The 23,191-nt window shown below is 45.0% G+C and overlaps 1 protein-coding gene across 4 annotated transcripts in view; it reads right to left on the reverse strand.

Moving 5' to 3' along the window:
- Positions 1-528: 528 nt before the first annotated feature.
- The window catches only part of SLC4A5 (solute carrier family 4 member 5), a 110,155-nt gene continuing 87,492 nt past the window's right edge, over positions 529-23,191 (reverse strand). For 3 of the 4 annotated variants that reach the window (XM_043603723.1, XM_043603724.1, XM_043603725.1), the window contains 10 exons: positions 22,383-22,496; positions 20,802-20,963; positions 19,870-20,048; positions 18,523-18,595; positions 14,076-14,144; positions 13,289-13,462; positions 7,335-7,490; positions 5,649-5,733; positions 4,513-4,580; positions 529-2,478 (listed from right to left, as the gene is read on the reverse strand). In XM_043603723.1, coding sequence (XP_043459658.1) covers positions 4,546-4,580; positions 5,649-5,733; positions 7,335-7,490; positions 13,289-13,462; positions 14,076-14,144; positions 18,523-18,595; positions 19,870-20,048; positions 20,802-20,963; positions 22,383-22,496 — 1,047 coding nt within the window. In that variant the 3' untranslated portion in view covers positions 529-2,478; positions 4,513-4,545. The remainder of the gene's footprint in view (positions 2,479-4,512; positions 4,581-5,648; positions 5,734-7,334; positions 7,491-13,288; positions 13,463-14,075; positions 14,145-18,522; positions 18,596-19,869; positions 20,049-20,801; positions 20,964-22,382; positions 22,497-23,191) is intronic. The other variant, XM_043603726.1, reaches the window with a different exon arrangement.

The raw sequence follows: 23,191 nt of genomic DNA on the forward strand, positions 1-23,191 counted from the left end.
GCCCCCCTTCACTCTGCCCCCTTCCTCTGTATACATTTATTTTTTTCAATGTGTGTGTTTGATTTGACAGATTGGAAGGTGTTTGCTGTGCACATTTTGAGTCTGGGACAGGTGCCTGTGTATCCTCTTCTCTACCAGGACTGGGTATTTTGGCTTCCAAGCAGGCAGATGATATAGCTCCTGTTCCAGGCAGCTTGAGATAGAGAAAGAACAAGGAGGGGGTAAGTCAACTTACTTAAGTTACTTACTTACTTACTTGAGTTGACTTATTCCCTCCTTGTTCTTCTGCCAACTGCCTTCTTTTTTAAATGTTTATTCATTTCTGAGAGAGAGAGTCGGGGGGACAAAGGATCTGAAGTGGGCTCTGTGCTGACAGCAGAGCCTGATGCAGGGCTTGAAGTCACAAACTGCAAGATCATGACCTGAGCTGCTGAAGTCGGACACTCAACCGACTGAGCCACCCAAGCGCCCCTGCCTTTATTCTTTTGATAGTTTTCTGGAGATGTAAGAAGATGATAGTTTGCGAGATGAGCAGACAGGATTAAGTTTTATTGAATTGTAGTTACAAATGGGAAAATAGTTCTGACCTACTGCAAGGAGAAGTAACAATATGTCAACCTGTTAAAAGCTATCAAAATTACAATGTTCATGTGTGTACAAAATATAAATGACATAGAAGGTGGAAATTACAGTGATCAATTTGCAACAACAAAAAACTAACATCATAGTTTTCCAACTTGTGGGATTAATCAAGCACATTTACTCCGGAATCCATAACATTTCTACAGTTTAATTTGGACAAAGTGCCATTGGAAATCAGCCAAGTTTTAAAATAGATGTTAAGGGTAGATTGTAGCTCTTCCAGGATTGGTGATGAAGATACAGAATTTGCACTTAAATTCAGGGGATGGTTCTGGATTAGTGAGCAGCTTAGTCATTCTGCTGTGATCAAGTGGGAGAGGCTTAGAGCTTTACCTCTTGGCAGTATCCCTTGGAAAGGAGCTCTGAGATTTAATAAACACTGAGAGTTTTTCCATGGACCAGGCACTGTACAAGGCTCTGAAGATCGCAGAGGCAATTACCTGTCCTAGTACCCAAATGTTAATGATCTAGTGTCATTTGTCTTTAAAAAATAGAAAAGAATAAAGAAAAAAGCACCTGCATTTGTAATCTTGAGTAAATGTGGCGACTAACCAAAGAGATTTACTTGAAATTCATATCCATAGTTGTTTTGGAGACAGTAAATGTCAGATGCATTGCGGCTATCAGGCACATAGTAGGTGTTAAATAAACGATGTTTGTCAAATGGGGATTGAAGACAGACTGATAGTAAGTTTCATGCTTCTTTACTAATGCGTCATTAATCTATCCAACTTGGCTTCTAATCATTCCTTTAAAGTAGTAATCTAATACTGCAAAGTTATAATTTAATATTTTACATTAGCTCTGCCTAACATGCAGCAGTCATGTGGATGGGAGCTTGACTTTGGGAATCAGGCCACTGAAAACTTGTAGGAAGAGCCTCCCTGAAGGTGTAAAGAAATCTTATTCTGGATGTGAAAAACCAGTGCTATTAATTTAAAGGGTCATTTTGTTGCTGTAACATGTGGTTTGAAGTTTCACTTTAACAAGAACAATTTTATTTCAGAAACATTTACCCACTCTAATGTGTTGGTTCTTTCATTAACAGACTTTCACAACTGGCTTTTCAATCTGGGAAAGCTCCAGTCACACTTCTGTGCTGGAACAAGGCCGCAATGCATGCAGATGGTTCAGACTTGACAAATGACCCTTTGAAAACTGAATGAGATAGGGAAAGATAGGACCTTTGAAATATTTCTTCCCAATGCCAAGTTGCAAAACAAATTTTCCAACGTTGGTGTACTGAAGTGTGAGCATTTTAATAGTTCTTTCAAGACCATCTAGATACTTTAAAATCTAAACTTAAAAAAAAAATCTAATTGATATTTGTTTTAATAAAAATTTACTATTGCCCCTTTATCCTAGCTATAATTTGGGGAGGCAAGCATTTTTTTCATTTCAAGACATGTTATAATTTCTATCCTGGACTGCATTTTAAAATAAAGTATGTTTCCTTTGTTGTTTTCATAACTACAAAAAGGAGATAGCTTTGCACATAAGTAGTACTTTTCACCCACAGATCAGTTTTTTATCCAGTGGAGTGACCCTCGGTTTGGCAAATAAGGAAACCGGCACAGGGAAGTTAAGGGATTCGGCCCCGACCTCACAATGAAGATTAAACCATGTCCTTCCACAGTGAAGATTAAACCACATCTGGGGGAAGCTGCATCCTAGAGGGTGGTCTCGCCGTCAGTTTCTCTTCCATATCTGTCCACATCTGTGAAGTCACAGTCTGACTCCATTTCTATCTTCACCTGTGGCACCATGAACACTGGGCTCTGTGAGTAGTTGAAAGCAGGTGAAGCTGGACAGGAAATTCTGAAGTGCAAAGTGATGCTGAATGAGAAAAAGAGGGAGGGAAGAGTGACTTATCTAGTACTGGGTGTTTTCAACTGCTATGCCCCAGGGCAGGCTCTAGTGCAAATAGTTGTCTTTGCTTATGAACTCTTAACACGTCCTGGGAATGAGAGGCATCCTCTGCACTTGGCCTTCAGCTGTGGTTGCTTAGCTAGTCTTGCCATGAGTTTCAGCCTGGTCTTCACATTATTGCTAAGGTGAACTTTCTGGATCACAGGTCTTTCTGTGATTCCTACCGTCCAAAAGTTAGAATCCAAGCTCCTCAGTGGCAGACAGGGCCTTTTATGTTTGCACTCCTGATTACTTCTAGTTTGATGGCCTGCTTATCCCAGCAGTCTTCGCCATGTGTATATTTTCAAATAGTATTTCAGGCATGTTCCCATTGCCTGAAATGCCCTTCTTCTGCCTCTTTTCTTCTTTACTCTGTGTAACTGGCAGACTCCTATTTATCATTCCCAGACTCTCTAGATAAGGCAAATCCCTCCCTTAGACACTGACCTTTCTCTTCCATGCGCTCCACTGTTCTTGGCACATGGTGCTGTATGTCTTTGTTCATAGGCCTGTCTTTGTATATCCCCAGGGATTAAGCATCATGCTGGTGGATCACAGATGCTTAATCTTTGTTAAACTAGATCGTGTTACTGAGCCTTTTCCGCCACTGAAATGGAGAATCCTGTTTAGTGGTCTCTGCTTCCACCTACTTCCATAGATACGGTAGAACACCAGGATAGTTGGGAGGTGCCCATCACCAATTATCAAATTTTCTCCATTTCTGATCTTGTCCCAGGTTTTGTGCAATTTAACAGATTTTTGAAAATCCCCTATCCTGGTCCAAATTTTCTCTCCATGGACTGAAATTGGGACAGAGATTCAATTTGGTGTAGGCTACTTAAAAATGAAAATAGATCCAGATAGAGTGCTTTTCTCTTAACACCTTCGTATGTTAAAAATCCGTGGCATTTGTAATGGTGTAGAATCCTAACCTGAGGGGTGGAATGAGAAGCCAGGCAGAGATAGAACTGGGACATGTGATACCCCTGGGCCTTGGGTCTGCTGCTTAGGGAGACTGTTACAGTGAGATCTGTCTTCTCATCCTAGCAATGTGGGAACAGCCTTGACTTCTCAGTTTTCTAAAATCTCTTGAATGAGTGCCATCTGAGTGTGGAGGTTCATCTGCCTCTGGACTTGGGATAGCCTGTGCTTTTGCTCATGGGTGACATAGTACAGTGATTCCTGTCCAGTTTAGAGCACCATGTAGGAGCGCCCTACCATCTTCCCAGTAATAACTGAGGCCGACTTTCTTGCCCCTGGATTTCTCTTTTCCATTTTCGAGACTTCTGTGTTTTCAGTCATCAGGTTGCCCCACTTTTTTCATGGCTTCTCATTCAGAACACCAAGGTATCACATTTGGCAGAGGGGCTCCTGGAAATGGCCTGGAATCCTTTCTTGACTATTACCTCCATTTAATCTTTTTTCTTAAGTAAGCTCTATGCCCAACGTGGGGCTTGAACTCACAACCCCAAGATCAAGAGTCATTTGCTCCACTGACTGGGCCAGGCAGGCACCCCTCCACTTGATCTTTGATATTTAGATAGCTTTCTTTGATAGCCTTTCTGCCCTTTGCTAATTAACCATAGTGTTACTTTATTCCACTGGTATTGGAGTACCTGGTGTTTTGATTCTTAGACCTGCTTTTATCCTGGCATTCAATAATCTATACTTAAGTAATGTGTAGTTTTTCTCTATATTCTTTTCCCCCAGTATTTTCAGTTTTCATTCTATGTAGTATTCTGTAAAAATTTCCTTTTCTAAAGTTGAGTACCTTTTATATTGTAATCATGTTATGTCATACTTGTTACTTGACCCCAATAACTATGTCTCTCCACTTCTGGTGGACCAGCAAAGGCCTTTACTGAGACATTGGCTAGCCTGAGAAATCCTAGGCCCTCAGCCTTCCAGGCCATTGCTTAGTCTCTTATCTAAAACCCAAGGAGTCTACCTCATGGCCATTACCTTCGGTCAAGGTCTGAGTCACTGAAGGAAGAATCAGAATGAGTAACTCCAACTGGAAGATCTTTTTCCTGGCAGGAAAATTAAAATGTCAATTGTGGAGCAGGTTTGAGGACTATACTGGAGAAGGCCTTTCTCCAGTGCCTCCCTCACCCTCCTTCCTATTCTCTAACCCCTATGGCCAACACTACAGAAGAGAAATTCAGGGGCCTCATAGGGATGGGTGACCTCACCAGACGGTTCTCAGCCAGGTTAGGTGGGTGTGAGGCATGGGCGGGGCCAGGGAAGAGTGAGAAAGGGTGATGGAAATATACAAATGGCAAGGAGGAAAGAGAATTAGAAACAAAAAAGGAAAGGTACCTCTGACAGAGAGTGATGGGAAGCCCTTCAAGGGCCCTGGCAGGATTCTAATCTGGGTCCTTTAGAAAAGTGGCAAGTCCTATATTAGGAGCACTGGGGTCAGGACTCAAGTGGAATCTTTCGGATTACTCTCAGACAAGGCTATGTTGTCTTGACAGAAGTGTCCACTGGGAGGGCGCTGACACTGGGAGGGGGTAAAGGCAGCCACAGATCCCCCAGGATCTTTGTAAGCAAAGCCCCATCTCTCCCAGACAGCCTTCATTTCAGCAGGAGGAAGGTACCTGTGATTCATATGGAAGCACAGCCCAACCACTAAAACCTCCCCTTCTGACAAAAATTTGTGATCCCAATGCTATACTATTTCTCTAAAGGAGACAACTCAGCTGGGATTTGAACTCCCAATCATTTTCAATAACCACTGGAAAACATGGGAGGCTCAGGGATTCAGGATTGGGTAAATGTGGTCTGAAATGATTCAAGAGAGGGCCAGGTAGTGCCATAGACATCAGGAGGCACCAGGGGAAAGGAAGGAATGAAGGACTTTGCCCAAATGGAAGTGAAGATTGATCACTGGCGTCTGCAGGGTTTGATTCTGGGTTTCTATTTGGTTGAAGTCTCAGTCCTTGTGACCCAGTTCTCATTGAACTCTGCCTACCACAGGAGTCCTCTAGCTTCTAAGACTATTAGATCCCCCTGAATTAAAGATGAAAGTTCCTTGGAGGAAGAGCTGGAGGATTAGTAGTAAGTAGGAAGGGAGAGACACCATGTGTTTTACTTACTGGCAATGCAGTGGATACCATTTTGGGGATCTGACTGGACACTTTCCATGGGAATCTTTATAACTGAGGGAGGAGGGAACTGGGGCTGGAGAGAAACAGTGGGAAAAGCTGATAAACACCAGCAATACAACAGCTTTGGCTTTCTTGCCAAGATGGAAAATACATGCACCACAATGTGTGCCAACCACCATCCTCTTTACATCTAAACACTTAGGAGATGCTACAAATACCCTGGGGCCCGCTGAGGGGCAATCATAGTTAGCCTGCTGTCCTAGACAAGACAGAACTCTTCCAGGAACGTTATTGATCAGAACAGTTTCAACTGTTAGAGTAACCAATCTCTTGGGAGTGAATCTCACACAATGGCTGGTGTTGCTGTAAAGACATGTGTAAAATGAATTTATGTAAATCGAATCCCATTTTTCCATTGAATTTTTCATGCTTTTCCCCAACCCTGCAGAAGTTCCTGGCACGTGGTAGCCACTCAAATATTTATTGAATGAATCAATGAAAGAATAAGTATTTGTCTTTAAAAGGCACTTAGATTCTCCGTTTCTTTGTTCTCAAGCCTATCTTTGCAAACCAACTAAATCACCAATGAAAAACATGTGAATGAATGATGGGCCTCTTGAAGAGGAAAGTAATTAAGGACAAGGGGAGTTTGGGTCTATCACTACCATCAGAAGATGGTTTGATTGCCACTAATCAAGGATCTGTCTGTGAACAGCTCTGATCTGCAAAAGGCAAAATCACTAGAACAGTTCAAGATAGATGCAGAAATGTGGGTTCAGGTCAAACCGGGAGAATGCAAGGACAGGCATGGTGTTAGGAGATGGCATGGGTAGCTTAGCATATTGGAAATGATCAAATTCAAAGTCAGGAACAGTTTTCTTAATTCCCTTTTAGACATTTAGCCATATGTCCATCTTGGGTAAACTACTTCCCTTTTGGAGGACCATTTCATCATCTGTAATAAGCACTTGAACTAGATAATCTTCCTGCTTAACATTTTGTGATTTACTGTAAGCTCTGGACTGGCTTCCTGTCTCTTGACTCCCTGGTTGTTTTGGGGGTGGGATGGGAAGGAAGCATGAGAGAAGAAGGGTAGATGGGGCAACCAGGTGGTCCCCAGCATCTGAGGAATGTAGCCACTCTCCTTTCAGTGAGGACATAGCCTCTCTCCCCACCTTCTTCCCTAATACCCCAAGGGCAGGCCAAGCAAACCTTGTCACCCAGTACTTACAACTGTCCAGAAGTCTAGTCTACTGATGTGGGTACCCATCAGACTTCTCCCCTGAGGTCTGCTCTATTCTTTGGAGATCAGTCCTCATAATCTCCATGATTATGAGCTGAGTCTTCTGCCCTGTTCCATCAAGGACCTGCACTGCTATTGATAATGGCCCCAGAAACTCACAGAAATGGGAAAGAGTGGGCGTGGCAACCAGCCTTTCCCTGGATTGGGGGGGGGGTGGTTCATTCACTGTGGCCCTCCCTGAGAATATTCACATAAGCAAATAAGCTCTCAGCACCCCACACCAGTATGAGGAGAAGCCTCAGCTCATCCTGGATTGGGCCCAGGTGATCACAGCTGACCACTTGAGAAGCTACCTCCTCCTTGACCCTGCCAGAAATGGAGGGAGGGTTTCTTGATCTTTTCCCTTGACCCTGGCCTCACGTCCTCCCCACCTCCTCATCACTGTCCTCAGGGACCCCTTTCCTTCTCTTCTTCTTCTTATCCGTCTCCTTCTTCTCTTTCTCTGGGAGGATATTGTCAATCCAGGCCAAATCATGCTGGGAGAAGATGAGGTCCAGAAGCCTTCGAACGATGATGAGGCCCAGGATCTGTGGTGAGAATTCAGAGAAAAACATGGGCTCAAGGCCCCAAAGTCAGATATTGTTTTTTCTCTCTCAGTCAGCTATACTCAGGGACTTTTTCTGGTGCCTTTGGAGCCATCTCAGAGCTCCCACAAACCATCATTCACCTTCTGCCCAGCTTGGTTCCTCTCATCTGGTCTTTCCTCAGTTGACTAACAAAGCCTATCAGTGACCCAGGGGAGGGAGCCTGTTGCAGCTGAGGACCAAGGACTAAAGAACTACAGTTATTCTTTAAATCAGTCGTCCTCAAACTTGAGCTTCCATCGAAACACCTGGAGGACTTGTGAATACACACACTGCTGGGTGCCACCCCCAGAGGTTGTCATTCAGCAGGTCTGGGGTGGGGCCTGAGGATCTGAATCTCTAACAAGTTCCCAGGAGATATGGATATTTCTGGATCAAAGATCACATTTTGAGACCCACTGTCCCTATTTCTGAGAGCTGCCAATCTCTCTGCTAACAAAGTATAAAGCATACTGAATAAAGTGTACTGGGATATCAGGAGTTTTTACAGTAAAGTCTAGAAAGTTTGTTTCTGTTCGGGATAAACGAATTAAAGGGAAAACACATGTGCACTTTGGGGAAGAGTAAATACTGGCCTTTCAATAGACTCAATGGGCTCAGAGTAACTAGTTATAAATATTGCCCCTTCACTACCAAGAACTGGTCATTAAATGAGATCAGGGAGAAAACCATTCAGTTGAATTTAACTCTGGCTCCTCACTGACCCTTTCTAGAGAGCAAGTAGATCTAGGGAAATGGACAAACCTGGGTTTTGAAAATCCTGGCTCTGAAAACAAAATAGTGGTTGCTAGGGACAGGGGTGGGAAGAGGCACTGTCTGCATAGAAATGGCATGAGGAGGTTAAAGAACACCCTACTAACGAATGAGTGGGTCAACCAGGCAATTAGAGAAGAAATTAAAAAATATATGGAGGGGCGCCTGGGTGGCGCAGTCGGTTGAGCATCCGACTTCAGCCAGGTCATGATCTCGCGGTCCGGGAGTTCGAGCCCCGCGTCGGGCTCTGGGCTGATGGCTCAGAGCCTGGAGCCTGTTTCCGATTCTGTGTCTCCCTCTCTCTGCCCCTCCCCCGTTCATGCTCTGTCTCTCTCTGTCCCAAAAATAAATAAACGTTGAAAAAAAATTTTAAAAAAATATATATGGAAACAAATGAAAATGAAAATACAACAATCCAAACACTTTGGGACGCAGCGAAGGCAGTCCTGAGAGGAAAATACATTGCAATCCAGGCCTATCTCAAGAAACAAGAAAAATCCCAAATACAAAATCTAACAGCACACCTAAAGGAAATAGAAGCAGAACAGCAAAGGCAGCCTAAACCCAGAGAAGAAGAGAAATAATAAAGATCAGAGCAGAATTAAACAAATAGAATCTAAAAAAACTGTAGAGCAGATCAATGAAACCAAGAGTTGGTTTTTTGAAAAAATAAACAAAATTGACAAACCTCTAGCCAGGCTTCTCAAAAAGAAAAGGGAGATGACCCAAATAGATAAAATCATGAATGAAAATGGAATTATTACAACCAATCCCTCAGAGATACAAACAATTATCAGGGAATACTATGAAAAATTATATGCCAACAAATTGGACAACCTGGAAGAAATGGACAAATTCCTAAACACCCACACTCATCCAAAACTCAATCAGGAGGAAATAGAAAGCTTGAACAGACCCATAACCAGCGAAGAAATTGAATCGGTTATCAAAAATCTCCCAACAAATAAGAGTCCAGGACCAGATGGCTTCCCAGGGGAGTTCTACCAGATGTTTAAAGCAGAGATAATACCTATCCTTCTCAAGCTATTCCAAGAAATAGAAAGGGAAGGAAAACTTCCAGACTCATTCTATGAAGCCAGTATTACTTTGATTCCTAAACCAGATAGAGACCCAGTAAAAAAAGAGGACTACAGGCCAATATCCCTGATGAATATGGATGCAAAAATTCTCAATAAGATACTAGCAAATCGAATTCAACGGCATATAAAAAGAATTATTCACCATGATCAAGTGGGATTCATTCCTGGGATGCAGGGCTGGTTCAACACTCGCAAATCAATCAATGTGATACATCACATTAACAAAAAAAAAAAAAAGAGAGAAGAACCATATGATCCTGTCAATCGATTCAGAAAAGGCCTTTGACAAAATCCAGCACCCTTTCTTAATAAAAACCCTTGAGAAAGTCGGGATAGAAGGAACATACTTAAAGATCATAAAAGCCATTTATGAAAAGCCCACAGCTAACATCATCCTCAACGGGGAAAAACAGAGCTTTTTCCCTGAGATCAGGAACACGACAGGGATGCCCACTCTCACCGCTGTTGTTTAACATAGTGTTGGAAGTTCTAGCATCAGCAATCAGACAACAAAAGGAAATGAAAGGCATCAAAATTGGCAAAGATGAAGTCAAGCTTTCGCTTTTTGCAGATGACATGATATTATACATGGAAAATCCGATAGACTCCAGCAAAAGTCTGCTAGAACTGATACATGAATTCAGCAAAGTTGCAGGATACAAAATCAATGTACAGAAATCAGTTGCATTCTTATACACTAACAATGAAGCAACAGAAAGACAAATAAAGAAACTGATCCCATTCACAATTGCACCAAGAAGCATAAAATACCTAGGAATAAATCTAACCAAAGATGTAAAAGATCTGTATGCTGAAAACTATAGAAAGCTTATGAAGGTAATTGAAGAAGATTTAAAGAAATGGAAAGACATTCCCTGCTCATGGATTGGAAGAATAAATATTGTCAAAATGTCAATACTACCCAAAGCTATCTACACATTCAATGCAATCCCAATCAAAATTGCACCAGCATTCTTCTCAAAACTAGAACAAGCAATCCTAAAATTCATATGGAACCACAAAGGCCCCGAATAGCCAAAGTAATTTTGAAGAAGAAGACCAAAGCAGGAGGCATCACAATCCCAGACTTTAGCCTCTACTACAAAGCTGTAATCATCAAGACAGCATGGTATTGGCACAAAAACAGACACATAGACCAATGGAATAGAATAGAAACCCCAGAACTAGACCCACAAACGTATGGCCAACTCATCTTTGACAAAGCAGGAAAGAACATCCAATGGAAAAAAGACAGCCTCTTTAACAAATGGTGCTGGGAGAACTGGACAGCAACATGCAGAAGGTTGAAACTAGACCACTTTCTCACACCATTCACAAAAATAAAATCAAAATGGATAAAGGACCTAAATGTGAGACAGGAAACCATCAAAACCTTAGAGGAGAAAGCAGGAAAAGACCTCTCTGACCTCAGCCGTAGCAATCTCTTACTCGACACATCCCCAAAGGCAAGGGAATTAAAAGCAAAAGTGAATTACTGGGACCTTATGAAGATAAAAAGCTTCTGCACAGCAAAGGAAACAACCAACAAAACTAAAAGGCAACCAACAGAATGGGAAAAGATATTTGCAAATGACATATCGGACAAAGGGCTAGTATCCAAAATCTATAAAGAGCTCACCAAACTCCACACCCGAAAAACAAATAACCCAGTGAAGAAATGGGCAGAAAACATGAATAGACACTTCTCTAAAGAAGACATCCGGATGGCCAACAGGCACATGAAAAGATGTTCAACGTCGCTCCTTATCAGGGAAATACAAATCAAAACCACACTCAGATATCACCTCACGCCAGTCAGAGTGGCCAAAATGAACAAATCAGGAGACTATAGATGCTGGAGAGGATGTGGAGAAACGGGAACCCTCTTGCACTGTTGGTGGGAATGCAAACTGGTGCAGCCGCTCTGGAAAGCAGTGTGGAGGTTCCTCAGAAAATTAAAAATAGACCTACCCTATGACCCAGCAATAGGACTGCTAGGAATTTATCCAAGGGATACAGGAGTACTGATGCATAGGGGCACTTGTACCCCAATGTTCATAGCAGCACTCTCAACAATAGCCAAATTATGGAAAGAGCCTAAATGTCCATCAACTGATGAATGGATAAAGAAATTGTGGTTTATATACACAATGGAATATTACGTGGCAATGAGAAAAAATGAAATATGGCCTTTTGTAGCAACGTGGATGGAACTGGAGAGTGTGATGCTAAGTGAAATAAGCCATACAGAGAAAGACAGATACCATATGGTTTCACTCTTAGGTGGATCCTGAGAAACTTAACAGAAACCCATGGGGGAGGGGAAGGAAAAAAAAAAAAGAGGTTAGAGTGGGAGAGAGCCAAAGCATAAGAGACTCTTAAAAACTGAGAACAAACTGAGGGTTGATGGGGGGTGGGAGGGGGGGAGGGTGGGTGATGGGTATTGAGGAGGGCACCTTTTGGGATGAACACTGGGTGTTGTATGGAAACCAATTTGACAATAAATTTCATATATTAAAAAAAAGAAAAGAAATGGCATGAGGGCATTTTAGGGGTGATGGAACTATTTTCTATCATGGCTGTGGTTGCGGAACCACTAATCTGTGCATTTGTCAAAACTCAGAACCACAGAGTGAATTTTACTGCGTGTAAATAAATAAAAAAAAATCAATGAAGGGAATGTAGGGGAATCTTGGCTCTGCTCCTCCTTGTTGTGTGAGCTGGGTAACTTACACATGCTCTCTGAGCCTCAGCTTTCTCACCTGTAAAGTAGGATTAGTAATAGTACTTCAGGTCTAGTGTGGACTAAATGAAACAGCACTCCATACATGCTAATTGTGACTATAATTTCATTTCTCCTTGTTAACACTGAACCCCATGAGGGCTCCATTGGGGAGGATCCATTTCCCTTTCCTTGACTACATATTTATGCTCACCTGGTATATTACAAATACCAATGCCTGGGTTTCCCCAAAAGATACTGATTTAATTGAGCTGGGGTGAGGTCTGGGCACACAATTTTAAAAAGCTCCCAAGTGATTCTAGTGGTCACTCAGGGTTGAGAATCCCAGGCAAGCACATTACAAATCCCACCTCTGCATCCTCACTTTGGCCTCTAGTCTGGCCCTGCCAGGCTTTGGGGCCCACCCAGGGCTTTCCCTAAGTACTAACCCACAGGCTCCAGCAGTAACCGCCTCCCCCCCACCCCCAGCCCCTATCCCCAGCAGGGGCCTGGGGCCACTTCCCCTGGGTGGGATTATCTAGGGGCCAGATGCAACATGTTATTGGCTGTTCTTTTCGCTTTTAATTCTGGGATAATTTCAAGATTATATAAAATTTCAAGAATAGTTAAAGAATAGTTAAAGAATCTCCTGCACTTTCCACAACTTCACCAAACCTCACGTTCGTGACATTAGACTATGAAATTCTTACTCTTTGGCTCTAGTTCTCCTCCCCACCCGCTTATCTTTTCAAATTGTTATTTTGAATAGTTAAAAGAGTTATATTTATTTAGTACAGGTGTTCCTCTGCACTTGGTTTGAATTTTGACAGTGGGGACTTTGTGTCCTTGTTGACTTTGCCCAGCTTCTCCATTCTATCCCAGAGCCAGTAGGTTGGTGGGCTTTTGCATTTTGCTGAGTGCCTGAAACTGAGCTGGGTGGAGGCCTGTGGGCCCGCCCCCCGCAGGGGACCATCCTCCCCTACTTTGGCACGCCCCCCCCTCCCCCCACGCTGCTTCGTCTGGCCTGCACTCACGATGCGAATCTTGTTCCGTGCTTGCCTCTGTGACCCTGAGAGAGTCAGACCATCTGCGACGGTGGACCTCCCCGCGGACACCTGCCCAGGGCCAATCCGCTGAGCAGGATGGGGAGCCCACGCCCACCTTACCATGACCGGGAAGATGATGGCGGCCATCGTGGACTTGAGGATCCAGAGCACCGCCAGGCAGAGTATTTGCACCAGGGTGAAGAGGTGGATTCGGCGCAGGGGCACGTGCCGCAGAAAGGCGTGGTCTGGCTGGTGCTTGGCTGGCATCAGGAAGAGCTTGCAGCGTTCCCAGAACTGTTGAGAGTGCAAGGCTCAGCCAGGTGGTGGGGACATCTTGAGTGAGGTGGCCTTGCTGGGAGCTTGGGACTGGGGGAAAGGGTGCTGCGGCAGGGTCTCATAGAAGGTAGACCCTCGTCGGTACTAAGGACGCACCGGAGGGGACTGGAGGTCTGGGAGGGGGGCCTGAGCCCTGCCCGAGGAGCGGGCCATAAATGAAAACTATGCACATTCAAGGAAAATGCAACTAATTGCAACACAAACTATCCAAGACATCTGGTGCATCACGGTAAATAAAGAACAAAACAAAATGTTTTCTTCCGCCAGAGTTGCCTTAGAGAAGAGAGAGATGTAGTGCTCTCTGGAGTCAGACCCCTCAGGGTTTTGAATCCTGAGCCTATTTGCTCATCTGTAAAATAGGTAACACAGCACCTATTTATATAGATTTCACTATAGAAGACCTATAAAGTGCCCGATATAGTTATTTTACTTGGCACACGGTAAATGGCAGTATCTTTATCACCATTATTCTTCCACGGCGCTGGGAAAGCAAGCACTTGGGGTTTGGGCAACATGGCAGCTGACTCCCATCCGATCAGCCTGGCGGTGGTTGGGTTGGGGAGAACCTTACCTGGATGCCATTCAGGGAGGCCACACCCATGTAGAGGAAGACTCCATACAGCACGGGCAAGGGGATGTACTGAAATGAGACAGGGATGCACTGAAATGAGACAGGGATGCGGAGCTTTGGACCCGGCTTCTGCCAGGGGCAGGCTGTTTGTTGGCTGCCCTCTTCTGCACGACAGTGCCTGCCAAGTCACAGGCAGCCTGGCCTCCCTCAGCTTGCCCCTCGCCATGGAGGAGTGGGATGTTCGGGGAACTGAGCCTCTGAGCACTGATCTGGAGCCAGTGTCATGGGAAGGGCTGACCTGCCCCCTTCTTTCTGTGCAGCTGCTCTTCCAGCCTGGCTGCCCTCTTTTGGTCCCTGCAGAAGCCATGTGCTTTGGCTGAAGACACACCTTCTGGAACATGGGAAAGCTCCATAGAAAGCCCCCCTGTTTATTCTTGTCAGCTTCTTTCCACTTCCAGCCCCAGCGGAAGACTGCCTCCCACCCCAAAAAAGCTGCATTGCTCTGGGAACCTTTAGTGAGCTGACCAACATTAGCAGAGAGTACCTGCTGATTAACAAAAATCATATACCACACACAATTGGATTTTAAAAAGAAGCAGAACAGATGTGTATATGGTTTGGTGGCATCTTTCCTTCCAGTCATGCTCATAGGTAGTTTGTTAGCTTTTTAAAAAATGGGATCATACATACCATTCACACTGTTCTACAGACATCATTATGACTCTTTAGAAGCTTTTGAGGTATTTCTCTACTGTCTCTCTAAGCTGTGTTCTGCTTCTTTCATCCTTCCCTTTATCTGCCCCTTGGGCTTACCATTGGGAACAAGACTCTGCCTCGATTCCAGGGTTGTCATATTGGAACATGTGGCAGAACACAAGTCCTGTACCCAACTTTTAGATGCCATTTAGGATGTCCATAAATCCAACCGAATAAATAACCGCTCTTTTAAAATAAATTGGGCATATCTAAAATAAATTAGACTTGGTTCAGTTTTTAAACACAAACTATGATTTGGACCTATAAAGCATAAACTTTAAGACATTGATCTTAAAGTAAAGAAGGGAAACCTGGGCCATTGCATCATTCCATTTGTACATGGCTTATGAGATTTTTGCCTAATTACGAAACAAAGTAAAAAAAAAAAAAACTTTCCATGAACAACACTGTCCTAATCATTTTCAAAGTGTGGGAGCAACTGAGAGAGAATAAAATCTTAAACAAAAGACTTAGCTACTGTCTGTAATAACACAAATTTAGATGGCTTAAAACTTCCCTGTGTGAAAACCACATCAAACAGGAGAACTGGGCTAACTCTTAGATAATTTGCAGTTACCAGTGCCTGGTCCTAAAGTCCCCTATCAACCCTAGTAAATTATCTCCTGTCCTGTCACTTGTAAGCTCAAACAGCTTTCTTGGCAAATCCCAAAGGCCCATGACATCACACTCTGGCCAGTGATGGGCTGTGATCTAAAATTCTGTATTAGCACAAATATTCCTTGGATGCCCAAAGACAGGCTCTTTTCAAGTATTAATGAAACAGTACAGTGACAAAAAAAAAAAAAAAAAAAAAAAAAGGTGCCTCTAGGGTCCACTTTCTACCCTCTATTGGAGGAGTCAACAATGATCACAAACGTAAGACATCACAGCCCTCCCATATAATTTGAGGCTGAGACCATGAGAACAACTCATGGAGCTCAGAGGGGGAGCTACTGATATGGTCTAGGCTCCCCTGAGGCAGACTTCTGAAATCTACAGTAGTGAACAGTAGTGGCAAGGTGCAAGCAAAACCTGAAACAAGACAAACCTTCAGGGTTTGGGATGGACTAAGTAAATCATTTATTCTGCCTGTCAGATAACATGGCCTCCTCATTCCCCAGAGCCCTTGTGTGGCAAGATAACCAAAGATTTGCATATTGGTATTGAAAGGGCTGAATATTAACACCAGTCCTCTAGCAGTAAAAATCACTGTCTAAAATTAGTATACACCCACCAAGGGGGAGATTTCATTCCTTAGTGCTCAAAGTGTAGTCTTTGGACCAATGTTATTGGAATGACCTGTGAACTTGTTAAAAATGCAGAGTTTTGGGTCTCACCCAGACCTCCTGAATAAGTATCTTTTTTTTTATTTAAAAAAAATTTTTTTTAACGTTTATTTATTTTTGAGACAGAGAGAGACAGAGCATGAATGGGGGAGGGTCAGAGAGAGAGGGAGACACAGAATGTGAAACAGGCTCCAGGCTCTGAGCAGGCAACACAGAGCCCGACGCGGGGCTCGAACTCATGGACCGCGAGATCGTGACCTGAGCCGAAGTCGGGCGTTCAACCGTCTGAGCCACCCAGGCGCCCCCTCAGTATCTTTTTTAAAAATTAAGTTTCAATTTTAATTCCAGTGTGGTTAACATACAGTATTATAATAGTATCTTTCTTTAACAAGATTCCCAGGTGATTTTTATACACATTAAAATTTGAGAAGCCTTTAGAGCAGAATTCTGGATGAACTGGTACAAAGGTAGAGTTAATAACCAACTTAGAAACATTGATAAAAATAGAAACACTGATAACTAGGATCCTTTAAAATTTGCAGCACCCAGGAGACCTCTCCTCTTTTGGCTACATAAACAAGAATTAAAGATCTCAACTAAAGTATGTTTTGGGTAGATAGCCCTCCAGTATAAGTTCTCCGAGGCTGATAGGTACTCAGCTATGCCTAATTTGACAGGCACGGGCAAACATAGAGTTGCAGAAAGTTAAATAAGCTTTATGGACAATTTTTCTTTTTTTCTTTTTTATTTAAAAAAAAATTTTTTTTTCAACGTTTGTTTATTTTTTTTGGGACAGAGAGAGACAGAGCATGAACGGGGGAGGGGCAGAGAGAGAGGGAGACACAGAATCGGAAACAGGCTCCAGGCTCTGAGCCATCAGCCCAGAGCCTGACGCGGGGCTCGAACTCACAGACCGCGAGATCGTGACCTGGCTGAAGTCGGACGCTTAACCGACTACACCACCCAGGCGCCCCTATGGAAAATTTTTCTTATTGGAAGTAAATGCTGGGATTAAATCTAGGACCTGAGATCTGGGTTAAGTCATAGTTTTCTTGAACTGGTTATACAGAATATCTCTTCTTTCACCTAAATTTAATGTAGTATTTAGTACTGGTGTCAGCTAGTGATAATGCTTTCATCACTTAACCAATTGTTTTGAAAGCCTATCTCTTTTTTCTGTTGCTGTTGTTAGAGATGATTTTCTTTTGCTTGGTTAAGATGGAAGACTCTTGAATAAGATAGTTGTCAGGTTGTGATGGGGAAGGTCTGTCTCAAAGACACTCTTCAGCTCTCATTCCCAGGAGCCGTTTTGGGTGGAATCAGTCTCTGAAGAAGTGTGTGTAAAGTTGTTGGCTTCCTCTGAAAGCCTATGTTCATAAAAAAGTACAAAACTATAAATAAAATAAAACAAAACAAAAAGGTATGTACCTTAATACAATCAAATGAGAAATCCTAAATCTTATGCTCAAGAAAAATCTAGATAGGTCTTCTCTGCTATAAAATATATCAAATAGATTAATTGGTGGTGAATAAAATGATATTGTATTTTTTCCACTCTTACTATAAAAGAACTTGGGTAGGACTTTTCAGATCATTTTGTCATTGAATACAATGATGATACCAGAGCTTTTGGAGCTCTGTAGACTCGTGGAAACTTTTCCATGATGGCCAGAGTAATAATGAACATTGCCCCATATTTGACTTCAGAAATAAACCAAACCTGGCGACACTCTGGTCATGGACTTGTGGCCTCTAGAACTGTAAGAAAGTAAGTGTTGTGTATGCTTTCCAGTCTGTGGAATTGTGTTATGGTAGCAAATGAATACAACAGGTGAGTTGCTGAATTGGACAGACAGAGACATCTGAGCAGAAAGAGACTGTTCTGGGGACCCAGGCTCTGAATATACTCCCATTTGATTTCATCTCTTCCAGTTGGTCTGGAGGCACATGAGCAAAAGGAGCTTCCAACTGTGTGGGGAAACATCAGTTATGTTCCCAAGAGATGTAAGAAGAGGAGCAGAGAACAGGCCGCAAGATAATCTATAAAAGGCTTCCCTCTGTAAGTTTTAAACTTCAGAAAATGGGTGAGCAAAGAGGCATCTAGTGAGCCATAAACCACAACGTGGAAAACATAACCTGCTTGGGAAGCTCTGATCCAAGCAAGGATGGAACTTGGCCAAACTTTCTGAGGGAAGAATGCCCTCCAGAAAGGTGGAAAAGATCAGTGAGGTTTGCCTGGTGCCGATTATAAGCAATGCAACATTCCAGAAAACAAGGATGATGATGAAATATCTCTTTGGGTCCTTCCTTTTTAGGGTTCATGTGGCGACCCTCTCCCCAACTCAGGCATCAAGTCAGTGCCTTCTCAGGTGGTTAGGGCTCCGAGATAGGGTATAGAGCCTTACCTTCAGGATAGGAGCCAGGAAGACAGAGATGCCCGTCAGGATGAAGACAATGGTGCCGGTCACTCTTTGTTCCCTGGAAGAGAAGGGCACACGGTCACGGTGGACTGGGAGATGCCCCATCACCATCCTAGCCCTTTGGCCCTCTGTGTGCACCTAAAGGTTGTGTCCAAGGCCCTAGCCTCTGTCTTGTTTCCCCATTCCCGAGAATAAACCTGCTGCCTGGGCCCAGCTGACAGGTACATGGGAGGAGAGGAGCCCTGACCAAGGCAGTTTGTAGGGGCATTTGGGAGGTTGTCCAGTGCAGTGACTAACAGTGGAGGTACTTGAGCCAGACTGACTTGGGTGTATAGTTAAGTGGCATCAGGAAAGGCCCTAAATGTCTTCAGCCTCAGCAAAAGAAAGATAATGACAACTGCCTTGGGAGTTGCTGTGAGAATGAAATGGGATATACATTGCTTATTATCCCTGCCATTTGATTGTAATAAGATGTTACATTTGTAGGGCATGACTAAGAGGAATCGGAGGAAGGGGGCCTGGCTGCTGGCTGCTGGAATCAGAGGAAGGGGGCCTGGCAGAGCAGGTATGTTTTCCTGAGTGCCCAGGCCCAGGCACAACCCAAGTGGGAACTGAGGCCTGGGGGGCAGATTGTTCAGGCCCAGTCCTCTAGGGCTCAGGGGTCCAGGAGGGGCCCCTGCCCTGACCAGAGAAGGCTCATGCCAGGGAAGCTGGGTAGCCCCGGTATCCTACGGTAGTGAGGAGAAACTTTTTGAACAGCCAGTGTCTGGTGTGGGCTCACCCCAGAGCCCCTAAGAGGCACATGACTGCCTGTAACAGGTATGGGATTCACATGGACTTGAGAGAAGGAGGATTGAGGGAATGGAAGTGATAGGCCATGGGCCACAGTCTAGGGAGTGGCAGTGGTCCTGGGAAGACTCTCTGGATGAATGGGAATTGGGTAGGACCTGTACCCACAAGAGGGGTTGGGAGACAGTGGTAGTGGGGGTCTTGAAGAAGAGGAGACAAAAGGACAGGTCAGAGGGGAATGTGGAGACATTGAGTAGCCTATGCAGGTGAGTGGTCAGTGTGCATACAGACTGTGGTGGGATACTGCTTGCAATCCATTACCAAAAAAACACTACTTAGAACTGAATTTTTGTCTCCTTCCTCTCTCCCTCAGGAATATTACTCCCATCCTTGCAGTTCCTGGGTTGTCCGAGCAGGGCCCTTTTAGCCCAGATACCTCGATGGTGGTGGAAAAAAAAAAAAAAAAAAAAAAGCAACATCTGCTTCCCTTCTCCCAAAATCAATACCCCTGCTCAGGCGGTCCCGTCACTGCTCCCCACCTACCTGACCCCCAGAAACTGGGGCTGCTCCCCAGGGGCACTGGTCTCCGTCTCCATCTTGAGGCTGTCGATGTGGGCAATGGAGATGACCGTGGCTGCCACATACCAGGGGAGCCCCATGAAAGAGCACAGGGCCATGAGGATGCCCACCCAAAACAGGTCCAGATGGTAGCCAGCAGCCTTCTGCATGGGGCAGGGGGAGGGTTGGTATGGGGTGAGGGAGACAGAAATCTCCCCAAAGCAGCCATTTTGTGGAACATGCTTCAAAGGTTCCCCTCAGCATTCAATAGGTACTCTTAGGGTGCTGCTACCCTGTAGTGTTCAGGCCTCCCCAACCCCAGGGTTTGCTGAGCCAGGGAAGGGACACAGGAAGGTGAGGAGAAGGGTGTTCAGTCTTGGAGAGGCCTTGGGCTTGGGTCCTTGGGAAGAAGTTTTCCTACCAGTGGCCATAATATCTCTGTAGTTCTTGAATAAGAGGCCTTGGCTGGGGTAGGTCTTGGGATGGGGGAGAGGGTAGCCCAAATCTCCTCAAACCCAGAGGTAGGGAGGGAGTTGCAGAGGCCAGGAGGGCTTAGGATTCTCTTCTGCCTCATGGTTCTAGGTCAAAATTTCCCAAGGATCTGCTCAGACTCCCAAGTTCCTATCAGGAAGCATGGAGCCAGAAGGTTACTTTGGGAGAAACAAGGAGCCTGTGCCCAGTAGCCCACCCTGGGCTTGGTCCTGATCCTTGGATCAAGTCACCCTGGCTCTGGTGGCCTTACCTACATCTGGAGGTCATATTTCCCTACACATGCACCAGAGCTCCACAGTCTTCTGACCTCATATCTTGTTTCGTAAATGGCCTCAAATTTTGACAGAAGCACCATCTTCCTTCTTTTTCCTTCTGACTTTGTGGGAAGAAAGAAGTGGTGTTCCTGCTCCTAGCACCCGCCTCACCCTCAGCTTGTTCTCCTTCCGGTTGACTATGACGGCTGTGATCTGCTGGTCCATGAAGATCAGGATGGTCACCAGCAGGGCAGGCAGGATGCTCGCCAGGTACACCCACCACGGGTTCTTCCCAAAGGGGGCCACGAACCAACCTCGGTCAGGCCGCGTAGGCTGAGCAGAACAAATGGAAAGGGCACTTTCTTCTCTCCTTTGTCCCAGTGCACTTGCTGTCTGGGTCCCCACTCTCCCTGCCCTCCCACCCCCGACTTGGGGTGCTTTTTGAGTGCAATCTTTTCCTTTCAAGATGTTAGGCACCTGCGACTTTAAAGAGACCATGGAGGCGGACAGACTTGGGAAGGACATGGTGTCTGCTGAACTAAGATCACTGGTGGCAGCTGCCCTGAGATTGGTTGGGAATGGGGAGGTGCATAGCCAGAGGCTGTCGGGAAAGAGCTTGCAGTCACTAACTGCAAGATAACAAGAAGCGAGAATGAGACCCAACAGGCAAGAATACAGAGCCTGACGCTTCTGCCTCTCCTCTGAGTCACCTGTCTGGGGAGCATTATAGGATGCTCTGTAAAACACCAAACATTAATTCAGACTTGCATATTAAGAATGAGGGATTAAAACTGAGAATAAACTGAGGGTTGATGGGGAGTGGGAGGGAGGAGAGGGTGGGTGATGGGCATTGAGGAGGGCACCTGTTGGGAGGAGCACTGGGTATTGTATGGAAACCAATTTGACAATAAATTTCATATTTAAAAGAAATGAGGGATTATCTGTGCAGGGGCTGGGCTGAAATTTATCTTTTGTTTTATCTAAGAGAAAGAGGTACTTTCTGTGTTTAAATTACTTTAGGAGCCCTGAAGTAATACCGAGGAGGTCAAGCCCTCAAAGGCAGGGAGGGTCAGTTCTAGAACCTCCAAGCCCAGTGCAGGTGGATGGTGCTCCTTGTGAGGGAGCAGGGCTTGAGTTTAGCCACGAGCAAACACCAACTCAGGACTGACTGGGACTTTGTGCAGCAGTGATTCTCAAACTGGCAGGTTCCAGAAAGCCCTGGACGGCTTGTTAAAGTGCAGAACTCTGGGTCCCACTCCCAGACCTTCTGATTCCACAGGTCTGGGGTGGGGCTGAGAATATGTATTTCTAGTAAGTTCCCAGGTGATAATGTGATATTAGTCTGGGGACCACACTTTGAGAATCGGAATTCTAAGGGATCATTTTCAATAGACCCCAGGTGGCCCTGCTTATAGACTGCCTGAGCCATGGGATTGTAGACCCTTAAATGGAAATCAGGGGGGCTACTGCCAGGCTGGTGGGTGGGTTTCAGTACCCTCTCCTTTCAGTGGCTACACTGCAACATTTCACTGTGAATAAGTCCCCAGCCTACCATCTCAAGGAACCCCTCCACCGTCCCCCCCCATCCCCGCCCCACCGCCGAGGCTGTGGGGAGGAAGGGCAGAGCATACACAGAGAACCCACAAGTCGCTTGGCTAAGAGTATATGAAAGTTTGATCAACATAGAGGGGAAAATAACTGCAGCTGGTGGGCAGGCAAAGTTAATGCCTGGAGCAGGGGCCAGGGGCAAACCTTGATGACGCTGGGCACATGCAGCTTGGGGGTTGCCAGACCAAAACAGGCATCAATTCCACAGAAGAGCAGGATGGAGAAGATAATGGAAAAGTCTGCTACCAGAGCCCGGACCTGCAGAAAGGAGATGGACAAGTGAATGAAGCACCCTCCTGCTTCCTGAAGGACTGAGTCCTCCAGCAGCACAAGAACGGTTAAGAACTTGGGCTCTGAAGTCAGCAGACCTAGGTTCAAATCCTGGCTGTGCCCTTTCCAGCTGTGTGACCTTGGGGAAGCATATCGTCTCTTGGATTTTCAGTTTCCTCATCTGCAAAATGCAGATAATGACAGCACCTACCACATAGACATAAGTGAGCGCTGACACATTCAGAGGGCTTTGCATACATTAGTGAAAGTGGGAAGTGTTATATCCACATGGCATGATAGCCATTGCTGAAGATATTTCCTGGTATGACAGTCTGAACTCATAAGGGGTGGTGAGGGCAAGGCTAAACTCTAACGGAAATCCTAGCTCCGGAGAATGAGTGGCACATTGCTGTACTGCCACCTGGGCTGGGAGGGAGCTCCTCAGTTCTGCTGGGGACCCCTGTCTGCTCTCAGACCTTCTATCCATGAGAAGTCCTTACCCTCTTGCTCCGTCTCAGGATGCCCATCCTAGACCAGGTTCCTGACCTCACCCCCCTGCCCCCTGACCAATGTCTACACTGCCACCTTGTCTGTATCTCTTCAGAGATAGCAGTTTCCAGAGAACAATAGGGAAAGAAGTTAGGAAGGGCAGGGGCAGGCGATGGATGACACATTGAATGCAT

The sequence above is a fragment of the Prionailurus bengalensis genome, chromosome A3 (genome assembly GCF_016509475.1).
Source record: "Prionailurus bengalensis isolate Pbe53 chromosome A3, Fcat_Pben_1.1_paternal_pri, whole genome shotgun sequence".
Classification (NCBI taxonomy): domain Eukaryota; kingdom Metazoa; phylum Chordata; class Mammalia; order Carnivora; family Felidae; genus Prionailurus; species Prionailurus bengalensis.